Source organism: Ochlerotatus camptorhynchus, unplaced genomic scaffold (assembly GCF_037179485.1).
Source record: "Ochlerotatus camptorhynchus isolate MF236.1 unplaced genomic scaffold, CSIRO-AGI_Acam_v1.1 ptg000062l, whole genome shotgun sequence".
In the NCBI taxonomy this organism is placed as follows: domain Eukaryota; kingdom Metazoa; phylum Arthropoda; class Insecta; order Diptera; family Culicidae; genus Ochlerotatus; species Ochlerotatus camptorhynchus.
The window spans coordinates 6,136,105-6,159,176 of NW_027040552.1; the positions used below are offsets into that span (position 1 = coordinate 6,136,105).

The following is a 23,072-nucleotide window of genomic DNA, read 5'->3' on the forward strand; positions in this document are numbered from 1 at the left end:
ATACCTTGATGTGTAACTTCTTAAAGAAGGCCGTGCTAGGCTAAATTTTATAGACCTTCGATTTAATCACGCTTTTTCCACACAAGCATCTCTACGCATTTCGACATACATCGGACATACCAATGTCCAATGCCTACTCTTTTTTATGATACAACGCTCCACAAACCTATGTTCTCTTTTATGGTTCATAAATAGCATATGCTGTCTCACGCCACCGTCGAAGTGGCTTATCAAGGTGGGTACTGTTTTGGAAGAAAACACCCGCAACTAAAAGGACTCTCACGCTCCGACTCGTGTCGTGCCTTGTCATTTTCTCTGTAGCTTAGTGACGGACAAACGACATGGATTTGAACTATAGACACTGTTAGTATGTGTTTATAATTTGAACGACATAAAATGTTCCTAGCAATATTGTTATCAATGTTTCATACAAGATTGAGTATTAGGGTGGGTCAACTTAATAAATCTTGCTGATTGTAATGGTGAACGTTTATTGCGTACCCTAGTACAAATAACCATTTAAGAGAACTTATCGACTTGTTCGGGGTATCATCCAAAACATTTGTGGGATAATTTACCCGTCTGGCATACAGTTTGTTTATGGTATTTGTTTATTAGGGTAGCGCTGTGATAACTAATTGGCAATTAGTGCTGTGTGGCGCAAAAGAATTATTTCTTCGCGAACCATCTAGTGATTTTATATCTGGGTAAGTAGGAGAGCAGTTGCCTTGCCACTGCAACTGGTTCTCGTTTAAATCACTTTTTACTTTCACCCTGGTATGTCATATGCCATATAGTTAGCTGCAGAGTTGGAAAGCAACTCAGAGCGTTAGAAAAGCAACTTTGTACATGCATCTCACAACACTCGACAAAGAGTGTGTGGTTCTCGCATTTGCTTTGCACACTCTTTTCCAACTAATCTGTGAGAATGCAATCCACACAATGAGCGGCGCAGGGAGCGAATATAATACAACAAGCGCCAATTGATCAGTTCACGAAGATTTGCCGCACTCTTCTCTCACCCGTAAGTTTTGACAGTTTTGGGTGGTTTGTTTTGGCTCCCATTCGTTGCTATCTTTTTTACTCAGAAGCAAAATGATAGGGAGCAAAAAGTGAGGTTAGGGACCGTGCACTGATCTATGTCTTCTTTGAGTTCTTCGCAGACTTTGCTTACCACGACTGCATGCATAGGAGGTGAAGAAGGGCATAACGAAGAATAATTTTGTCTTTTTGCTGGGTTTCCCATTTGCAACCCTACACTCAAAAAATATTGAAATCTAAATAGTATAAAAGTTACGCTAAATAGCAACTCTCCGTACCGACGCAAAGGTCTGTATAAAGGGAGAGAATGCAAACTTAGTATAAAAATGGTTTATGCGTGCCATAGTATAAAATCGAAACATACTCACAATGCATAGATACGGTTTATTCAAGAGAATGTATTTTTCGCTTCTTTATTTCATTTATGGTAAATATTATTGTTTTCAAATGAAATTAAAAATTGTCTCATGAAGCTTTTTTCATTAGTTTATTTTTTATTAATAATATTTAAAAAAAATACTTACAATTTCGATGCAGCCCAGCAGATTACAGGCGCAGTAGAAATCCGCTGGGACAAAGCCCTTCACCAGCACGAAGCTCCGAAGGGAATCCAGATGTTCTTATTCCTGTCATTTTAGTAAACACTGATCGAATTCCACTCCGTTATTCGGACTTAGTATAATTTTGACGAAAATTTTAATCGAACCAATGTATAAATTTTAAAAAACCCTAAAATGCATAAAACTTAATCTATATTCGTTTTGTAATATTTTTGAGTGTACACTAAGTGGTGCTCTTTGCGTCGGAGCCATCCGAGCGATGGCTACACATTGAGCTTTCGTTGTTTCTGAGAGTGTGTCTGTCTTATCTTCTCCACTGCTTTACACTTGCGCAGGGTGAAAGACAAGCACATTTTGTGCTTGTTTGATTTTCACTTTGTTTATTTCAGAAAATCAGTGAGTGATCAGATGACAGCCCTGGTTAGCTGCAGCATTGTACATTTGTGTGCTCGTTTTACTTGTCCCTCTGTAGTTGGAAATAGTGTCTCCGTTTATGTGCATTGGATAAGCAGAGAGAGAAGTGTGCGGTGGTTGTGATGTTACAGTTGTGGAAAGTGATTTACCAGTCCTCTGTGTGGGTAAGTGTGCACTTGTATTGCATTGCAAATGCACTACATTTACGAGAACCCAGGCAAAACTTATCAGGGATACTACAAATGTTCTGTTCAGTGTGCGGCGAAGTCACTAGAGGTGGACAAGTCCTGAGAATTCGAACAAGTCTTGGGGATGTTGTATGACCCGGAGAAAGATAACTTCATCTTGTCGACGATGATTCGGTAAGACCTTCAGCCATACATTCGGGAAGCTGCCTAGCCAACAAAGAGGATTGCGTTACGGCGTATAATGAGTATGTTCGACCCAAAGCTGTTCTTGGCTTCTCTGCTCATACATGGCCGTTTGTTGCGTAACGGGATTAAGTGGGACGAAAGACTAACCGAGAAACACTATGAACGGTGGGTGTAGTGGGTGAGTTCCTAGGTGCTATCTGGACGAAATAGATTCGAAGACTTACGATACGGTACAATCATAGAGGTAACTCTAAGACTAGAAGGTCCCGAAATAACGTGCTCAACTTTTTGGCTCAGCTCTGGTACTCTCTTCGGTCCCAAGCTAATCGATTCACCCCTCGAAAAACCAATAACCCCTCATTTTATCTGTCAAACTTTCATAGCGAATCCAAACAAACATTGTGTAGTACTAGAATTTCGACTAGAATGGGGTACGTTAATCGTTTGCTTGGGACCAATAGGCTAGTCAAGTAGTGAGCCAATTTAAAATCGTTAGTTTCGTATTGATTGTTGGTACAATTGCATCTGTTCACCGATGCTGGTGATGCGGCTTACGGGTGCATTGGTTATTTCCGATTTGAGGACGGCGGAGTCGTTTACTGCGTATTCATCGAGGCAAAAGCGAAGGTGCCACCATCTTGAACATTAAAAGGTTTAGCTTTCATTTCAATGATCCATACACAATCAAAACATTATGTTAGGCCCCTCCTTGAGTACTGTAGTATAGTCTGGGCTCCATATCAAGATACTCATATAAATCGCATTGAATCAGTTCAAAAACAGTTTCCATTATTTGCTCTAAGAAAGTTAGGCTTGACGAGTTCACCCTTACCATCTTATGAGTCTCGATTGATTTGGATGCACTTGAAAAGCGAAGGCAGTTTGCAATGATAGCTTTTATAAACGATGTTGTAGCACAAAGAGTGAATGCCACAGAGATTCTAGAAAATCTAAATTTTTATACTCCCACTCGGTCCTTAAGAAACAAAAATTATGTTTTATATTAACAACCAACGAACAAACTATGCCATGAACGCACCTTCAAATAGAATGATGTCTTGTTATAATGAACATTATGAAACAAGTGATTTGACAATGAACAAGAATGCTCTTCAGCAAACGTTTCTTTTCGAGGTTAGTCAGAGATCATGCTTGGCATGCACAGTTGTACACACCAACTGCTCATTTGTTAATAACTTTTCACTCAATTGTTTAAATTTGTTTTTTTTTTTTAAATTAATTGATAGATTAGGATCAAAGCTTACTACAGATATGCAAAGAGCAGGTAAATCTTAACATTTGAATCAACACCAATGAATTTTTAGACTTAAAGTCCAAGATTTGCCGCGAGCATTTCTTACTTGATTTTTACAACGCAAAAACAAATACAGTTTATTACTAGAATTAAAATCTTATTTTTTACGTAGCTATAACAAGTTTAAACTCTTTTCTATCTACTACTTCAAAAAGAACTATGTTTCGTCAACTGTGTGCAAAGTTATTAGCAAATGAGCAGTTCGTGACCAAAACTGTGTATGCCAAGCATGTCGGAGATTGAAAATTAAAATAGATGTTAAGTGTTTTGTGCTAGTTTGTTGAGTGGGTTGAGCTAATGTAAACAACCCATTAGTCTCTGAGCTGTGGAAGTGAATCAGCATTTTATGGAAAACAAAATCATTCTGTCCGGCTTTCAAGAAAATTAAGATCAACTCTTTCTCTAAAATGAGTACACCCGAAATTTTCTCCCCTTATGCTCCTACTGGCATCTTAAAATTCTCATTGAATGCAAAAAAAAAAAAAAAAAATGGAAAAAAGGTTTTGGTGTGGCAAACCATTTGCTCCTGTGGCTTGAAGAGTTCTTCGTATTTCACAACGGGCACAATCAATGGTGAAAATTACAGAAAAGAATGCATCAAAAAACGGCTTCTTCCGTCTGCTCACTATGCTTCTGCTACGTTGGAGATGTTCAAGAAGGAAAAAGTCGATTTTGACGAAAAATTCCACGCCCCTGAACCAACAATCAATACGAAACTACCGATTTTAAATTGGCTCACTACTTGACTAGCCTATTGGTCCCAAGCAAACGATTAACGTTCCCCATTCTAGTCGAAATTCTAGTACTACGCAATGTTTGTTTTGATTCGCTATGAAAGTTTGACAGATAAAATGAGGGGTTATTGGTTTTTCCTATGTTTCGAGGGGTGAATCGATTAGCTTGGGACCGAAGAGAGTACTAGAGCTGAGCCAAAAAGTTGAGCATGTTATTTCGGGACCTTCTAGTCTTAGAGTTATCTCTATGCCTGAACTGCGTCCTATCGAAAGATACTGGGCAATAATTAAACAGCATGAAAGATGGAAGAGAAGCAAGCTCTGTTGACTGCTTCAAGAAAACTTGGTCTGCAGCACAACGAAAATTTAAGAAGAAAGTTGTGCAGAATCTGAAAGTTGTGCAGACGTGAAACTGGTCATATGTAGGTATGTTGATTTTCATTCATATAAAGTAAACTTATGAATTTGTTCGAAAATAAATATTTTCCTTTGAGAAACAGGTCTACTTTCATTAATGAACAGTATTGCCATTGAGCCTAACTTGTACTACTGACAGGCTGGAGCTGACGGTGGATGTGATTTGGCAGAAGCGTTTATCGGTTAAGGCTCCTGGCAGAGTTGAAGCTGGTGACCGAGCACACAAAAGATTGTATTAATGTGGTGTTTACATCTGTGCGGATTTGCTAGCGCTAGTGTACTAGTAGCCAGCATAACTGACCAATATTCCTTTTGTTGGTCAGTTCTGCCACCAGCACGACGGAATTAACTTCGGTGTGTTGATCGAAGCTCAGAGCATTGCCAGGGGCATAAAGCGAGCCCAACACGTATCAATATATTGTCGCGAAGGGGAATAATTGACAATAATATTGGAGATGTGAATACAGAAATATTGTCAATAACGATGAATTGATGTCAATGTAGAATGTATTGACAATACGATTATTATAAATGTAAGCAATCGTGTAGAGTTCACTAAAGACTTCGTTACAGGATTCCTACCCTGTATTGGTGTTGCTCCTAGCTCCGACCAGTCTGACTGTCCGACTTTCTGACTAGAAATGACAATCGGAGCGATTTGGCAGTTGTTTTTATTGACGCTGCTGTGTCCTTTCATTCGTGGATTACTATGAGCTCCAATGACCCGTCGTGCTGGTGGCCGAGCGGACAAAAGATTTTTTTTTAACTCAAGAGCAAATTTTCATTACGTCGAAAGTAACAAAGGTAAACAAAGTCGAGCTATCAGTTGCAATCGATGCTACTTCTATTACACTATATACTGCCCAAATATAGGATCGCATCCCATTTTTAAATTTATTTTCCAGTCAAATTGCTTTTCGACGTAATCACCTTCAGATCAAAATATTTTTCGATATTACTTAATTCACCCTATTTCTATGGAGATGCCGTTTGTCTTAAGTAACAGCGCAGAGAAACCCGCGGAAAGTGTACGTTCGTCGTTTCGGTTTCTCATTATTAAAGTGAATAAATCGAACTGACTGTTGCTAAGATAATGTCGGTGGTCCTAAAATGATGAATGGGCTGCACGTAAGGAGACGTGATTGATAATTCTCCCGAATATCCTGGTAAATACACTTCTACTTAAGTAACATTACGGGGCCGCCAAACGACGTATAATGACTTTTTACTCAAAAACCAGTATTTTTTAGCATGAAAGCTAGCGATCTGCTTTGTATGATTAAAATCGTGCTTAATATGTTACATATTGCTATCACTATGAGATTATATGTGTTTAATTGGAGATAGGAATAACTTTTCGGTCATCAAAACAAAACTTTATTTTGCTCAAATCGGTGCAAATGTTACTTTCGACATAATGAAAATTTGCTTTTGAACTAGCTAATTCCTTTTGCTGATCAGTTCGGCCACCTGCTTAAATTCTGTCGGGCCTAAGACTTCTTCATTGCAGGATTTTTTCCCTGTATTGGCGTTGGCTCTTAGCTCTGACCAGCTCGGCTGTAAATGACGGTAGGAGCAATGTTGTAGTTATGGACGCTGCTCTTGACCTGCCCTCATTATAGCGTTTTTTTTGTCGTGTTGGTTATATTCATCACTGCGACCATTACTTTGATCTATTGTGATATAGGAGAAATGGCTCTAAGTTGGCCTATGGATCTAAGATTCTGCTATTTATTATTTTATTTATGAACGCGTAATTGGGACAGTACTAGTGGATATTTTTGGTCGCTTTTGAAAATTTAGTCGATTGCTGAATTTATGTATGGGTCCAAAAAGGGATCGACATTACATCCATTTCCCCTATTCCCCGGTTTTATATTGCTTTATCAGTATGTCATATCACTATTTTGTGAAGCGACCGACATAGACAGACCAAAAATATTTTTCCAGCCAGGTATTACATTTCGAATGAAATGTACTACTTGACTGGAACCTGTATTCCAAATATCAAAGGGTTCTGCCAGCCCCTTATCAAAAAAAAATATGCCTTTTATTGAAGATTGCTGCACAAAAGCATAGCAGGTGTTCAGAGTCTTCCTTCGACACAGATCCTCTTGAAGTTTTCTTATTTACTTCAAGTGATATTTTCATGGACAATGTCCTGTTATCAAACCAGGATTTTTTTTTTGTTTATTAATTTATTTGATAAGGCTCAACCGAATTAACTTTACAGAGCCGAGGATTCTTGGTCACTATACAATACATCTTAAAACTATAGTCAAAAGGTACAACACAATAAACACTTTATCTTCCGCTATCCAAAAAGCCTCCTCCATCAGAACTGGAGCCACTTCCAGTGGTTTCATTGTATGGCAAATTGTTGTACGCCAACGAGGGTCAGAGCGCGTCCATTGCAGCAATGGACGCAAAACGTGGTCAGCACTCACACACTCATCACGAAACGGTTGCTTTCCAAAGTCGACGACGCATCGACCGAAAGAACTGCTGATGAAGAACAATGAGGAGGACCACACAATGGTTGCTGCCAAGAAAACAGACGATCGCGTAGCACACATCGAGAGTGGCCTGCTTTTGTCGACAGCCGAGTGAACACTCATTACTCATTCTATGATAATTCAAGAATTTTGCTAGTAATTGAAATGTTTGGAATTATGAACCGTTTCGATTGCCTAGTGTTGTTCCAATTGGTCTCCACTTTCATTTTTTTTCCATTTCTTGATCTCCATTTTATGAGAACAAGTAGAAACTTCACATAATGGTTCTGGTCCTATGAATTGTTGAGATGATCCTAGCCTAGCTAACGTGTCGGCTTTTTCATTCCCGTCAATTCCACAGTGGCCAGGAGCCCAATATAGGTTTATTTGGTTATGATAGACCAATTTCTGAAGTGACATTGCACATTCCCATACGAGTTTTGACTATCTGACATATTGCAGATATTCGAATGTTTATAATTTCTGCGCAAGCACATTATAGAGCATTCAAGAATTGCTTGAATTTCTGCTTGGAACACGGTTGGCCAGTAACCCATAGATATTGAGATATCTATCCCTGGACCACTTACCCCTGCTCCAACACGATTGTGCAATCTCGAACCGTCTGTATAAAAAAAAACAGATGAACCTGGACTGATGTTTGGTCAACCACTTTCACATTCTTCATTTATTTTTCAATACTAGTGAATCACAATTTTTTTTAGAATGCTAAGCTGTCCTGTAAGATCACCTTCAAGGAAGTACTTTGTTCGTTGAACCCTTAAAGCGCTCCTTTCAGATTCTAATTGGATAAATTGATGCAACGGAAGTAGATAAAGTAGAGCATCTAAAGCCATACTCATGTGCTGTTCATCGCACCAATGCTACCGACGTGCCAGGAAGGCAGCACCCACACCTATCGACCCATCAATTCATGAACCGGGGACCAACGGCTTTACTTCCCATCCGAAGGAAGACGTGATCAGAGATGTTATGCCTCAGAACATCCCGGCGGCGCCGACTGGTATTGAACCCAGGCCTGCTGGGGTGAGAGGCAATCGCGCTTACCACTACACCATCGGCGCCGTTATTTTGAGAAGCTCGTCAACTATTAGAGACCATAAAAGAGGTGAAAGCACATTCTAGCGTTACTCTGGGCTCCGCTTAATTCGCCAAAATGGAAACCCAAACTTACTTCTTTAATTACTAAAGGCCATCCACGTTGGACATTATTGCAACATCATACATGGAATTGTTACAACATGTTTGCAATGGGTTGCAGAATCATGAAAATTGAGACGTTTTCTTAACATTGTTGACTGTCAAAAAATTTATTTTTTTTTTATATCGCAGCAGTTTATTTTTTTTATTTTGAGTTTTTGTTTAGATAATGGTTAAAATTATTTTTTTTTGAATTCTGGATTTATAAAAATCAATATTTGAATGTGAAGGAATTTCCCTAATTTTGGAATTTAGAGAAATCGAAAACTGTTCAGGATTGAAAACAATAAATTGAGCTTTGGAAAATTAGCAACGCTCTTGACTCTAGACAACCACCAGGACTTTGAAGTATGTTCATTATATTTTTGAGGATAATTAATTAGATTTTTAAATAAAGTTTTGTACCTGTAAATATTGAGTTACCTTAGCAGTGTGAAATGCTTTAGAATTCTGAATTGCCCTAGATTTCAGAATTTTATGGTATTACAGTGAAGTGTAAGTATGCAGTCTGTGCAACCTTTGATTGGAGTGAAGACGGTATAAATTGTCTGATGATGGAGATTTTGTCAAGAAAGGAAATAGTTAGAATTCGGAAGAGAAATCATGGCAAATTCTTAAGATGAATAAGAATAAAATAGAATAATTTCAATGGAATTATATCCAATGTTTTTTCTTCTTCTTCGCATTTCAAGCTTATTGCATATCGCATATTAGCTTATTGCGTGCTCTCAACTTACTGTTCAAGATGCACACAGTTATTAATTGAGAGCTTTCGATGCCTGTACCATTTTTGCATTGGTATAATTGTGTGGCAAGTCCAATCATACTTCTATGCCCAGGGAAGTCGAGAAATTTTCCAACCCGAAAAATTCCTAGACCGGACCGGGAATTGAACCCAGCCACTTCCAGCATGGTCTTGCTTTGTAGCTGCGCCTTTACTGACTGAGCTAAGGGAGGCCCCAATGTTTGGAGATTAATTTTTATCAAATTTTAAGAAATCTAGCAATTTATGGGAGACTTTCAAGACCTTTTTGGCAAAGTACTTGACTACTTAGGAAATACTGAAGAGGATTTCAGAACAATTCTGATTTTTCCTACAAAGCAGTTCAAAGGATAAGTCCGAGAAGAATGTGACTGTCATTTGAAAAGCGTACCAAGGAAACTATGAAGAATATTCTAAGGGAATTACATAGGCAAAATTATGCCAATTCTTGGAAATTATTACCAGTTTGAAGGAATTGTGGAATCAGAGAGCAATTTATAAGAGATTACAAGAGATAATGCTAAGCACTCTTAGAATGTTATAATTTTGGATATTATCAAGATTAGTTAAGGGGAATCCAGAGTAGAAGTATCATCATTGACAAAATGGTGGTAACTAGGTAAATGACTTTTTTTTCAAATGCCCGCCATTTTGTCAAATTTTGAGATTTTTCAAAGATTCTAGTTCATTCCATTCTCTGAACTATACTCTTCAAGAAACTGAGCCGATTTTCTTTCTAGGTGACGATTTGCGACCTCTAGGCTGCTCGCAGTTTTGGGAAGTATCCGCCGAGCAGCCATTTTGGATTTTTGGACTTGAAAAAATTCCCAGTTGTAGAGCAAGAATGAATAAAGATTTGACAAAAAACTCAGGTCTCTAACTCTTACTAGTTCCCTGGAAAAAAAAATCCAAAATTTAGGTCAATTGAACCGGAAATCCCCCTTAAAATAAAATTGCCTACTGGTCTACCGAGAGCTGTGAGTTGTATGATGTCAAGAATTAAATTGGAAGTCTCATCAATCGCATATTCTGGTACTGCATCAAATTTTAAGGACTAAATCGACTATTAGTCTAAAAAAATCATCCCATCAAAGTTGCTTGACTCTTTGCTGCTTCAGAATTCGAAAAAAATGTTCTTCAGTATTTTACCAAAAATTTAAATCAATTTTGAAATGCTGCGTAATGGATATTTAAACACTGTTTCAATACTTTTCTTAACTTTTGGATGATTTTAGCAATGCTAACAAGTTGGCTTTATATATTTTTTTAAACATGGATTTCATAAACATTCTGGTAGACTTTGAATAAATTCCAGATGATCATCCTGACCGATTTTTACGGGAGATTGACACATCACTTTGATTTCAATAGCATTATGTTAAGAACAGGATTTTTTGGAGCACTCCAGATTTTTCCCGATTTTATATGTTCACTGGTCCAGATTTTTCTGAAAATGACCTGGCAACGCTGGTTTCGAGTAACCTGCAGAGTCACTTGGTTGGAAGAATTTGCTTTTGGTTGGAAGACATTACACAGTAAAAATTCTGAATTATTATTGTGATGCAAACATACATTAACGTAAACTTGTATTTCATTTCACGCAAAAAGGCAACTTGTAAGTAATGTTCCTCTGTTCGGGACCTAACATCACTGCGACCAGTAATTTGATCTATTGTAGTATATCCCGTGTCCTTAGTTAAGTGCATGTCGTATTACTCCATCACTATTGAGAAATGATGAAGTATTCGATTTTTTTACAGTTTTCATTCTTGCATTTATCGCAAGGATCCGACTCTAATTGAAAGGTCCCGCTATTTATACCCTTCGGAGTGTTGAAAGATCCTCCAAAGGCACGCCCCTTTGTCAGTCAAAATTGGATTCCTTAGCAACAAAATTAAGGAATGACACCGATAATGACCATAAATCAGAACCGTAGTCTTAACCATTTCAAACTAGGGAACAACGAATGGAAGATTAGGAATCCCATAGATGAATACTAACTAGCTCATTTTTTTTTTTTCTTGTTTCAAGATCATTCTCGGTAGACAAAGCTGAGTCTTGTCGCTTTCAACAAGGCATAAAAAGTATCATGGACTAAAATGTGGTCCTTGGATTACTGAAAAATCTTGTTCCCCTAGTTTGAAGTAGTCATATAAACATGAACTAAGTTTGTTCTGGCCACAAAAATAAATTAGATTGATTTCAAACGTATTTTATGTTTAAAGTCATGTGACATAAATGTTTAAAATAAAAGGTATGCTACGTTTATTTTAAAAATATTCCTGTTGTAAATAAACGTGAATATTTTAACTTTGACAGCTTTATAATCAAAAATAAATATTTTTATTTTAAACATGATACTGATGTTTATATTAAACGTACTTAATGTTTAGCGTGATTTTCTATTAATTATAATAAATTATTTTCGGATGAAACAAATAAAAGCGCTAGATTAGGTTAAATCACCAATCGTGCGCTTATATGTGCATTATTGTCGTCTTATGATCCGGATGCAATTACATCCGTATGCAGGGATCCGCTCGGGGATCAGTCCTTCATCCAGAGACCAGTCCTTCACAACAAATACCGTACAACGGGGTAATATTGATAGTTTTTTTTTAAAGTATATTCTAAATATTTTTTACAGCAATGAACGTTTTTCAAATTTTATATTTTTAAAACAAGTAGGGGAAATGACGGCTTCGGCATGACAGACTATTTTAGGCAACCCAAATTGAAACACTATTTTCACTGGATTTTCTTACGAAAACACTTCGCTGGATGCATGCAAACGATTGTTTATGCTTTCAGCTTCAATTTGACTATATTTTTACCACTGAGAAAAAGCAATCTAGCAAGGTTTTCTTGAAATGCAACACACGCACTACAAATTGTAGCTGATTTCGAGTTGCCGATAATAGAACAGCAGATTTACATGCAGTTCAAATGGAACGGTTGCCGAAGAAAAACTGGTTACCGACAATACTCGCTCTCACTAGAGAAGATTGGAGCTTTGTAAAAGCGTTTCAAAACAGTTTTTGACAATTCTTTCGACTGGAATTGTTAGAGCAGCTGGCAGCAAAAGATTGTAAACAAACCAATACTGCATATGTGTGCGTTCCATAGAGAAAAAGGCTATAGAAAGAAGGTCGCTGCTTAGGTTGCCGAGAATACGTAAATTCCCCTACTGAGAATCCAAGAGTTAATTTGTTAGTAATATGTTGAATTTTAGCATTGGGGTAATCTTTTTACTCATTTAATGGGTAGTCCCAGTCTCCCTCGAAAATGTTTACTTCGTAGTCAATTATCGAGTCTTTTATAGTCATTATTGGGTATTTTGTGGTTACCGTGTAGACCGGTGATGGCTAATTGACGAGTGCACGGATGGATTTGAGTTCACTCACTCGACAAAAAGTGACACAACAGCGGGGCCCTGTTTACTAAAAATGAACACATATGTGTTCATTTTTAGTAAACAGGGCCCCGCTGTTGTGTCACTTTTTGTCGAGTGAGTGAACTCAAATCCATCCGTGCACTCGTCAATGTGCGCACGTGTTGCTTGGATCTGTTTTTTATTTATTAGCGAGACTTTCAGCCAGAGGCTGGTTCATCTCTTGCTTGGATCTGTATGATGCAACGACCTCAGTTTATTTATTTTTTTGCATAACGAATGTATGGCCGAATTTATTGCGAAATACACGAAATTCAACCAATTAAACCATCGAACAAATATAAAGCTATTGAAAAAAAAATGGGCATAAGCACCACTGTGTTAGACTAGACACCACTGTATAAATTTATAGAAAATGAAATTAAGAAGATTTTGATTTGATTTGTTTTTTTTATAGTTGCATTGCTGATTACTGTTCTTGTTGAAGGTAAGAATTAATGATGATCGTTAAATGCACCGATAAGTTGTGGATCACCAGCGTTACCTTTGGAAGAAACATTGATGGATAATTCATAGTGAGACTGTTGTAACTGAATTGAGTTAGTTACTAAATTATTATGCAAGCAACGATGAGCTCTTTATGACTATTCAGTTTGCAGATTAGTAAACTATTGTAGAGCGTTTTGGTCCAGTGAATTACCATAAAGTTGAATTTGAATGGCACTTATTTGGGTCTGTTGGATCAACCATGCTGTCCGCTTGTTACAACATCAGTATCGATCGGCGGTATTTTGAAACATAGCGAAAATTGAAGCTGGGTCAAGCATTCGCTCCGAAAAAGAATGGCTGGAAACTCTCTCTCTCTCTCTCTTTCGGACTTTGATACCGGCAGCCGGTTTCTAAATCGTTTCATTGTTGTTGCTTTCTCAACGAAAAACACGTTGCTTATTTGAAAAGCAGTTTATGTAATCTTTCTGTAGGCTAGCCTAAACCACCGGCTTGATGTCACGGTCGCAGTGGACCATCGACTTGTATGCTTTCTTGCGTGAAAGTGCAAATTTTGTGTTAGCCACATCACACCCTTGACCACACCGCCGTGGGCAGAAAAGAGGTGCTTAGCTTTTGGGATGTTTGAATGATGAGTTATGAAGATTGATTATTATTATTATTACTATTTGGATCATAATGATTCGAAGTGGATCTATATCTGCCATCAGCGTTTGACGGAAGTCGTTCGGAGCTCAAACTGTTATTGATTTTGTTCAGATAATTTCGCTATAATTTATCCGTTGGAAACATAACGAGAATTCGATAACGGAATGGGGTTTTATAATCTGTCTTTCGATTGATTCAAACTGTGAGAAGCTATGTTATAATTTTCCCGAGCATACCATTCATTCACGTCATATTTACGTCATTTTTCATGGACAAGGTTATGTCATATTGGAACACCTGATGAAAGGCATCAAACACCGGCGTGGTTTTGTTTTGTTTTGTGATAATCTGTTGATTGCTGATAATTGCTCTCAAGATCCATTGTCACTGCCATGGCCTCGAAAAACGGCAGTATTAATTGTTTCGACTGTTCCCCAATGAGTTCGACCATAAAAGTGCAAATCATTTTGAACCTGGCAATGCGGCCTGCTTGTCGATCAAATCTATTAATAGGGTATACGTCAATAACCTCGGTCTAATATGCAGCCATAGATTACGTTTTTAATCATAACTCATCAATTAATTTACCTGCAAACGATATTCTACTGCTAAATGGTATGCTTAGATATGCTTATCATGTCGTTTGCTATCAGGAACCGCAAAAAGTTGAAAAACTTACTTTTTTTAAGACAAAAACTCACCAGGGAAATGTATGTAATATCGGTCTATTGTCCCCAAATTGGGTCTATTTATGGATGCAACTTCGTCCTATCCTGTTTGATTCTCAAAAAAAACGCTCTTGGTAACGTTTTCTTATGTATTTTTTTTTTATCACTATCACTGTTAACTTAATACTCTTCATTCCTCAAAACATTTCTTAGAGAAAATTTTACGAAAACTACATTAAATCACTCAAGTTAAAAATTAAAAATTAAAAATTTCGCTTATCGTCTTTCGACCGCAGAATTTCTAAATCAAAACATTGTGATGTTCATTATACAGATTTGGCAGAAAAAATCTCCCTTCCTGTTCGTTCCTTATCATCCAAATGCAAACCACATTGTTGACGTTACTCTTATTGCTATATGCTGTCAAATGAATTTCATGGGCCAAAGTTAGGAACATAGAAAAGAAATGTGTCCCTAAAGTTGGGTCCATGATTTACTTGTGAAAACGTTGTTAAACAATTAAAATAAACATAAAATATTCAAACAGTAACTGTGAGTTTTACGTCTAGTGTGTATTATCAGGTAATTCCATTCAATAAATGCCATAATCAGGCCATTTGATGATCGTCAGTGCAACCTTCCCATCTTAACCTTAGAAGTCATGGCGGCTAAAAACTCCGAACAGAGTGATATTCTCAACCAGTTTTATTACTTACGAGAGCTGAAAATGTATTGAAATGTTGTGATATAAATTGATTTGTGTGTGGTACACATTTATCAATCATCAGTGATCAATATTTTCCTTATTTTTTGTGTAATATTCCTTAATTAATTATTTATTTGCGTGATAGGCCGAATGAAAGGACTAGACCCACATTACATACCGTAACCCTATGTACAAACAAGTGGTGCGTGAGATGTTCGGTGCATCTTCTTTCCTTGATTGATCATCAAAAGCTACTACTGGTAGAACTCGTATTTGTTCGAGATACTCACTTGTGGTGGAACTGCACTACCGGATCACTGGTAATGTCGGTCATATCGATGAGACGACCCTTCTTGATGCATTCCGGGTGCTTTCGCAGCATCAGCCAACCAACGTGTGCATAGAGGAACCCACGGTTTGAGTTGTGTGGATCGCCGTCCGTTTCCGAGTACTTATGATGGATTCGGTGATCACGCACCCAATCGTAGATGGTATTCTGGCCGGCAATCGAGTAGCAGCACATCAGTATGATCCTCAGTGGAAGTTTAGCTTTGTAAGCTTTATGACACCAAAGCCGGTGCACACCGCCCGTTACACCGAAACCTGCACATCCCCCAACGAAGAAACCTGTATTGGCGAGGGAGAAAAATGTGTTCCGTTAGGTAGTTGCTTTACATAGAGAACGGTGACAATTTGATCATTGAAGTGTAAACTTGCTTATCTACTTTCAATTCAGAATCCAACCGGGGAATCAAATATTATAAATTAACAATAGGGTCCACTCTTCTATAGAGATTAGTGACGTTTAACGCACGCACACTAGCGGGATCAACGCCGTGTAAAGTTGCTTATTATTTTCCTCTGGCTAACCTAAAAAATGTATGAAAGTAGATCTGTCAAAATGAGTTTGACATCGATTTGTTATGTATTTTCCTCGGATATTCACTAACACACTCTCACATATCGCACCAATACAACCGGACGTGAAAATCTATATTATCCCCAAGACACGATTTTTCCCGACACTAACGGCTCTAGTGACTAAAGCTTGCTTCATTTAGAATTGGAACAAACTTTTGCTCATATTGTGGTGCTCCTGGTGGACGGATTTGGAAGTTCTTGGCGCCCAAGTGTCGGGAATTTTGTCAGCTTCACGTATGTATTTTTGACATTCCGCAAATCGACTGTAATTTGTAAACAATCAACATGGAAGCCGAAAGAAGGGAAAAAATTGTGCACAGTTATTTGGAAAATCCACTGTGGTCTGCATCTAGGCTAGCTAAACAGCTGAAATTGCCCAGAAATACCGTATGGCGCGTTATCAAACGGTATAAGGAAACATTGACGACGATTCGGAAGCCTCAAGCCAATCGTCGGAGTGGAACTGTCGACCGGAAACTGCGTGGTAAGATTTTGAAGACGATTAAGAGGAATCCCAATCTGTCGGACCGTGATTTGGCCAGAAATTTCGGTGCTGCCCATAGTACCGTGAGGAGAACTCGACTCCGGGAAGGAATCAAGTCGTATCGAGCTAGCAAACAGCCAAATCGGACCATAAAACAGAATAGTGTGGCCAAAATCCGTGCGCGGAAGCTATACGACCAGGTGCTGACCAAGTTCGACGGGTGTCTTCTGATGGACGATGAAACCTATGTCAAGGCTGACTTCGGGCAAATCCCAGGTCAAAAATTTTACTTGGCAACGGCTCGGGGGGATGTTCCAGCCAAATTTAAATTTGTTTTTGCCGACAAATTTGCACGAAAATTTATGATTTGGCAGGGCATTTGCAGCTGTGGCAAAAAAAAACGAAAGTTTTCGTTACAAATAAGACAATGACGTCGGAACTATACCAAAAAGAGTGTCTCCAAAAACGAATTTTGCCGTTCATTCGATCCCATGACCATCCCGTAATGTTTTGGCCAGATTTGGCAAGCTGTCATTACAGCAAAGTCGTTCAAGAATGGTATGCAGAGAAAGGGGTCCAGTTTGTTCCGAAAAACCTTAACCCACCTAACTGCCCCCAGTTCCGCCCTATTGAGAAATACTTAGGGTTGCCATATAAAATACTTGAAAAGGAGGACATTTCATTTGAGGTTTGGAGATTAGAGAGGACAATGATTCCTTTTCTTAACATTAAAGGAGGACAATAAGTTTTCATCAAACTTTTAATAAAATGTGCGCTATCACAAAATTCAAGATTTGCAAAGGTTCAATTGAGATTGTCATAACTTGTAGTCGTTACCAATTCAGTTAATCTTCTTGTTATACTTCTGAAAAATGCATCAAACTAGCCTTCATAATTCATTTTTGATACTTGGAAATGATCTAGTCTAGCTGATATGGATGAAAACTACAGATTTACAGTCTTAAACCCATCCCAACTTTTATCATGTACATAATCAAATTAAATCATTCGATGAATTTTCACTGACACTTCGAAAATAAATTATAAGGTTCGATCGTCCGATTTTCGAGAAATTTTTTGTCAAAATTGATTCCTAGTTTGTCTGAAATATGTCTGGTAGAATAGCAGGTTGATTTGAAAATTTTCCATCTGTCAAATTTAAGTTAAGATTCATCAAATGGACCGCAGCCTAAATGTAGGGGGGTTGACAGCTGTAGTTAACCCCTAGTCCCACCATCGAATGACGTTTCCCAAGTAACATTGCTGGTTTTTTAGCATTCTACAAGTCTAAATCATGGTCCATAGAACCCTCATAAAACCAAAATTGTTACTTGAGTTGCTAGATAAGGGGTCGTCCATTAATTATGTCACACATTTAGGGGGGAGGGGAGGTTTTGAAAACTGTGACGAGCCATACAAAAATGGGGAGGGGGAGGGGGGTTGTTTGAAAATGGGCCAAATTTGCGTGACATAATTAATGGACCATCCCTAAGATGAGGTTGTGACATAATTTAACAAATAATCGCTTCAAACAACGCTCTTTGAAAACAATGGTATGAATATGTTACAGGAAAAATGAAAGGATTAAAAAGGAGGACATTTTCAGGCAAAAGGAGGACGCAGAAAAATTATTGAAAAAGGAGGACATGTCCTCCTTTAGGATACCGTATGGTAACCCTAGAAATACTGTCCAATCATGAAGAGGAGACTCAAGGCAAAGGGAAAGGTTGTCAAAGACATCAATCAGATCAAGACCTGGTGGAATAAGATAGCTAAAACGATGGACGAAGAAGGTGTGCGCCGCCTAATGAGCCGTGTTACAGGAAAAATTCGAGAATTCCTTCGAAACCGTGACGAATAATTTTATCCGTATTTTTTCTTAAAAGTATGAAGAAAACGCTACATTTGTATAAAAAATATATCTTAAATTCAATAATAAATAACTGAAATACAAGCAATTGTTTTTGTTCCAATTCTATCTGAAGCAAGCTTTAGTACACTGTAAATTGAGCGTAACAAGGTTATCAAAAACAACTCACTGTTGAGTAAAATTTAACCACATGGTAAGAAAAAAATAGTCAAAATTAAGTTTATATCTCTTGCCTCTCACCCCAGCAGGCCTGGGTTCAATACCAGTCGGCGCCACCGGGATGTTCTGAGGCATAACATCTCTGATCACGCCTTCGGATGGGAAGTAAAGCCGTTGGTCCCCGGTTCATGAGTTGATGGGTCGATAGGTAGGGTCCAGGTGTGGGAGCTGCCTTCCTGGCACGTCGGTAGCATTGGTGCTCAGCACGGAAAACAAGATCGACGGAAAAAAACAAACCAAAGAAAAAAAAAAATAGTTTATATCTCAAGCGCCGCCGGGATTTTCTGAGGTACAAAATCTCTGATCATGAAGGGTGGGTGTGGAAGCTGCTTCTCGGGCGTCGGTAGCATTGGTATTCAGCACGGAAAACAAATCAAGGAAAAAAAGTTTATTTCACCCAACTAGGTACACGGTAAAAAAGCATCGTGTTCATGTGAAGTGATTTGCTGTTTAATTTGCACTACTTGCCAAACATTTCAATTCGATGTACAAATCCCTTGGAAGAGATCATATTGAAGCACGATGAAATCAACATTATATTTTTTCATATTAGATTGTATTGCACATCGTTGTTGATATGCTGTGATTTGAACTCTAAATGTCAACCATACTGGTATTAACAATCTATCACTTTAAGTTTAAATAATATACCCTTGGATTTATTTTTTGCTGAAAACTGTAAACCCTTGTTCAAACTGAAAGCCTTGTTATAAGTTATTCAAAATATGACCATTATATGATATGGTCGTATTTTGAATAACATATAACAAGGCTTGCAGTATGATACCCAGATCACATGTTTCCAAGTGATATTGAACAACATCGCAAGGCTTTTAGTAGAAGCAAGACGAGACATTGAGCAATACATTTGATAAATTTGGCCATGTTTTGTAGTCGAACTTAACTGAATAATACACTGTTATTGAAAACAGCAACAATTCCGTATTACCCACGCTCTAGAGCGCAGATTATTTCGGGTGCAGATGGAAAATTATCGCTTCTCCCACTTGACTTGCCATCTTCACGAGAAATGTTTGCCATGTTCGTTTTTGACATTTGCTTCCAAAAGCAAAACTAATCAAATTCAATGGATGAAAACAGTGGTGCCGATTCAAATGATAATCATTTTGATTTAAAGGTGTTATACAATACATATTTTTCAACGACAAATCACTTTGTTTCAAAATGCAAATAACTTGAAAATCAATGATAAATCACTTCGATTCGTAGTGCCGCAAAACAGACTGAATCAAGTGCAAGAGCGTTTGGATTAGATGTGATAACTTTTTACCGTGTACTATGTGGGAAGCCAAAAGTAAGTTAAGTCCCATGTACTCAATTAATTATGTTTTGTTGTTTTTGACATCATCCACATCCAGTGGGCCAGTCACTTTCGAATATATGGGAATGGTAGGAAACCATTTGGAAATGCATGAACATTTTCAGTTTTTATTCATTATCGTCTTTATGAGCAGTTTGACAGTTGTCACAAATGACATCAAGAGCACGAACGAAGGCAATGAAGCACACAAAAATGACAGTTTCAAAGGCAGCGCAGGTTGCTTTGATTTTCATCCAAAAATAAGTTTAAATTTCCCAATGATGAAAACATGACGGTTGAGTACTTTTAACTTAAAATCGAATTAATTTTTTTTTTGTTTTTGATCTTTTTTTAAACTCAAGTGTATAGAGTGTTTTTTTTTCTTACCGTGTTTGTTAATCTATTACCCAAAATTGGGTTAACGATTATTAGCGTGTTGAAAGTTTTCCTCCTGTCAGTTGCCAATGTGGTATGTAAAGAGGGATGACAGAGGTAAACTGCATTTTCTTTTATTTGTTTGGATTACCTCTAAGCTTATTGTATGTCCTTTGAAAATATAGCAGATATCACGTTATTTAGGCACTTTTGATATCATATTATATAACGTTAGTACGTCATTAATATCAACTATAGTCTGAACATAGTACAATGTCATGACGTCAGGGTAGGCGTGTAACATACATGAGAAAGCTTATACCAACAATCAATACGAAACTAACGATTTTAAATTGGCTCACCACTTTAGTAGCCTATTGGTCCCAAGCAAACTATTAACGTACCCTATTCTAGTTGAAATTCTATTACTACACTATGTTTGTTTTGATTCACTATGAAAGTTTGACAGATAACATCAGGGGTGTGTGGATTCATGCAGAACATGCAGGGGTGAGTGAAATAGCTTGGGACTGCTTGGGACCGTTGTTCTGGTACTGAGTGAGCCAAAAATAATAATGATTTTCTTCGGGACCCAGTGGTCTTAGAGTTACCTCTATGCTTATACTGTTTACCACACCTTTTATTTGACTACACGCTAACTTGAAAGTACTTATTAATGAGTAAAAAAAGACCCATTTTGAAGAAAAGTGGCTTAACTCATTACTGATTAAACAATTTTACCCATTAATGAGTATCTGTTACCCATTAATGATCGAGGGGGGCGACACATCTAAATCTCAATTCTAGATGCTCAACAAATTTCACACTAGCGAATCAAACTTCGAAAAATCTTCTTTGATTTCTCGCATCTATTTGCATCGCGCATCATCTTTTTGCAGGAAATCTTCAAAATCGTCAACAATCTTCTTCATATCTATTCAGCGTGCGCGCAGCTAACCACAGCAAAACACAATTTTTTCTGCATCGTAGATAGAGTCGCCCCCCTCGTTAATGATTAACAATTACTCATTAATGGGTAACAGATACTCATTAATGGGTAAAAAATTTACTCATTTAATGAGTTAAGCCACTTTTCTTCAAAATGGGTCTTTTTCAACCATTAATGGGTACTTTCAAGTTAGCGTGTAAACGTATGAATTGATTACACGCTTAAATAATAAGGCCACGAATGTTTTTAGTCACCTTTCTCACCGGGAGAGGGTATTACTTATGCGTCTTTTCAGAAATATATGGGAATTCTGGAAGTGAACCATATTGTTAATTTAAAATATTTGGGGGAATGAATCTTTTATGGTGTTGCATATGAAGCTAACCAAATTTGTAAGAAATCGTAACATGAACAGATGTAATAAAAATAACTCTGGAAATAGTTGCTTCATCAATACAATAGGTTATTGTTAAAGCTGCCATTTAAATTAATCATGTTTTGTTGTTTTTGATATCATCCACATCCAGAGGGCCAGTCACTTCGAATGTATGGGAATGGTAGGAAACCATTTGGAAATGCATGAAAATTTTCAGTTTTTTTTTTCATTATCGTCTTTATGGGCAGTTTTAGGTGCACACAAATTGCACGAGTACATTACTATGGTGATAAGGTAAACACTCGTTTATTTGTTTCCTTCTGTGAAGCAAGTTTAGTCACAAATCGTGGATTTTCTGATATTCTCCATACTGCAAAAATGATTTTCCTATCACTGAAGGAGCGACATCTCTCGGATCTTCAGTATAGCTACTACTCAAATCATATAATTAATTATCGGTAAAAATCTTTACGAAGGATGCAGAAATTTATGCTTATTTTTTTTGCAAATAGGTCATTCCATCTCAAGTGACCGAGCAATTACATCGACCCTCTCCGATTTGAACCAAAATTGATGGGTCTACTTATTTTAGGCCAAAACTAAACAAAGTTTTGTGCTAATCGGGGGCTCTGAGGACTTCCCCCACCTTTTTTCAATTTTAAATAAACACCATTTTTTTTAAATTTTGCATATCTCTGGAAAATATGGGAACAAACGACATTGTGATTTTAAGCATTCTCAAGAGCCGACAGGTTCAAATCGGAGAGGGTCAATGCAAACGCTCAGTCACTTGAAATGGAATGAGCAATATGCCATTTGGTTTTGAGTGTGGAATGCACCGTTGGTCAGAAATGAATACTACCGGTTTCCGGCACTGTGTGTAAATATGTTTCTTGTTTCACGTATCTTATAACAAGAGCATTCTGAGATCAAGCTGTTTTGTGGGAAGTTATCAAGCCGGTTATGTGTAAAGCCCTCTAGTTAAAGTATGGACAGCTGTCACCACAAAACTGAAAAAAAGCTATTCCAATCGAGCAAAGCGGTGCATTTTGACGGTTCGATTGGAACAACTTTTGACAGACGTCCATACTTTTACTGTAGGGCTTTAGTTAGGTGGACAGTGATCGAAAATAGACCAAATCTAGATAGAGCTGGAAATTAGGCGTGACAGCTTTTGTAAACAATGACTTCTCTCGATGATTTCTCGGAAGTTATGGCTCTCCCTGGAAACTCGATCACCATCGAGATGCCAGGGAGACTTCTCCTGCCCGATGGGTATGTTGGTTTGTGTAGGCGTGACTTG

General features: G+C 37.7%; 1 protein-coding gene across 2 annotated transcripts in view; it reads right to left on the minus strand.

Annotated features, from left to right (window-relative positions):
- The window catches only part of LOC135696849 (acyl-CoA Delta(11) desaturase-like), a 97,576-nt gene that overhangs the window by 18,504 nt on the left and 56,000 nt on the right, over positions 1-23,072 (minus strand). For both annotated transcript variants that reach the window (XM_065216383.1, XM_065216384.1), the window contains exon 2: positions 15,545-15,881. In XM_065216383.1, the coding sequence (XP_065072455.1) occupies positions 15,545-15,881 (337 nt within the window). The remainder of the gene's footprint in view (positions 1-15,544; positions 15,882-23,072) is intronic.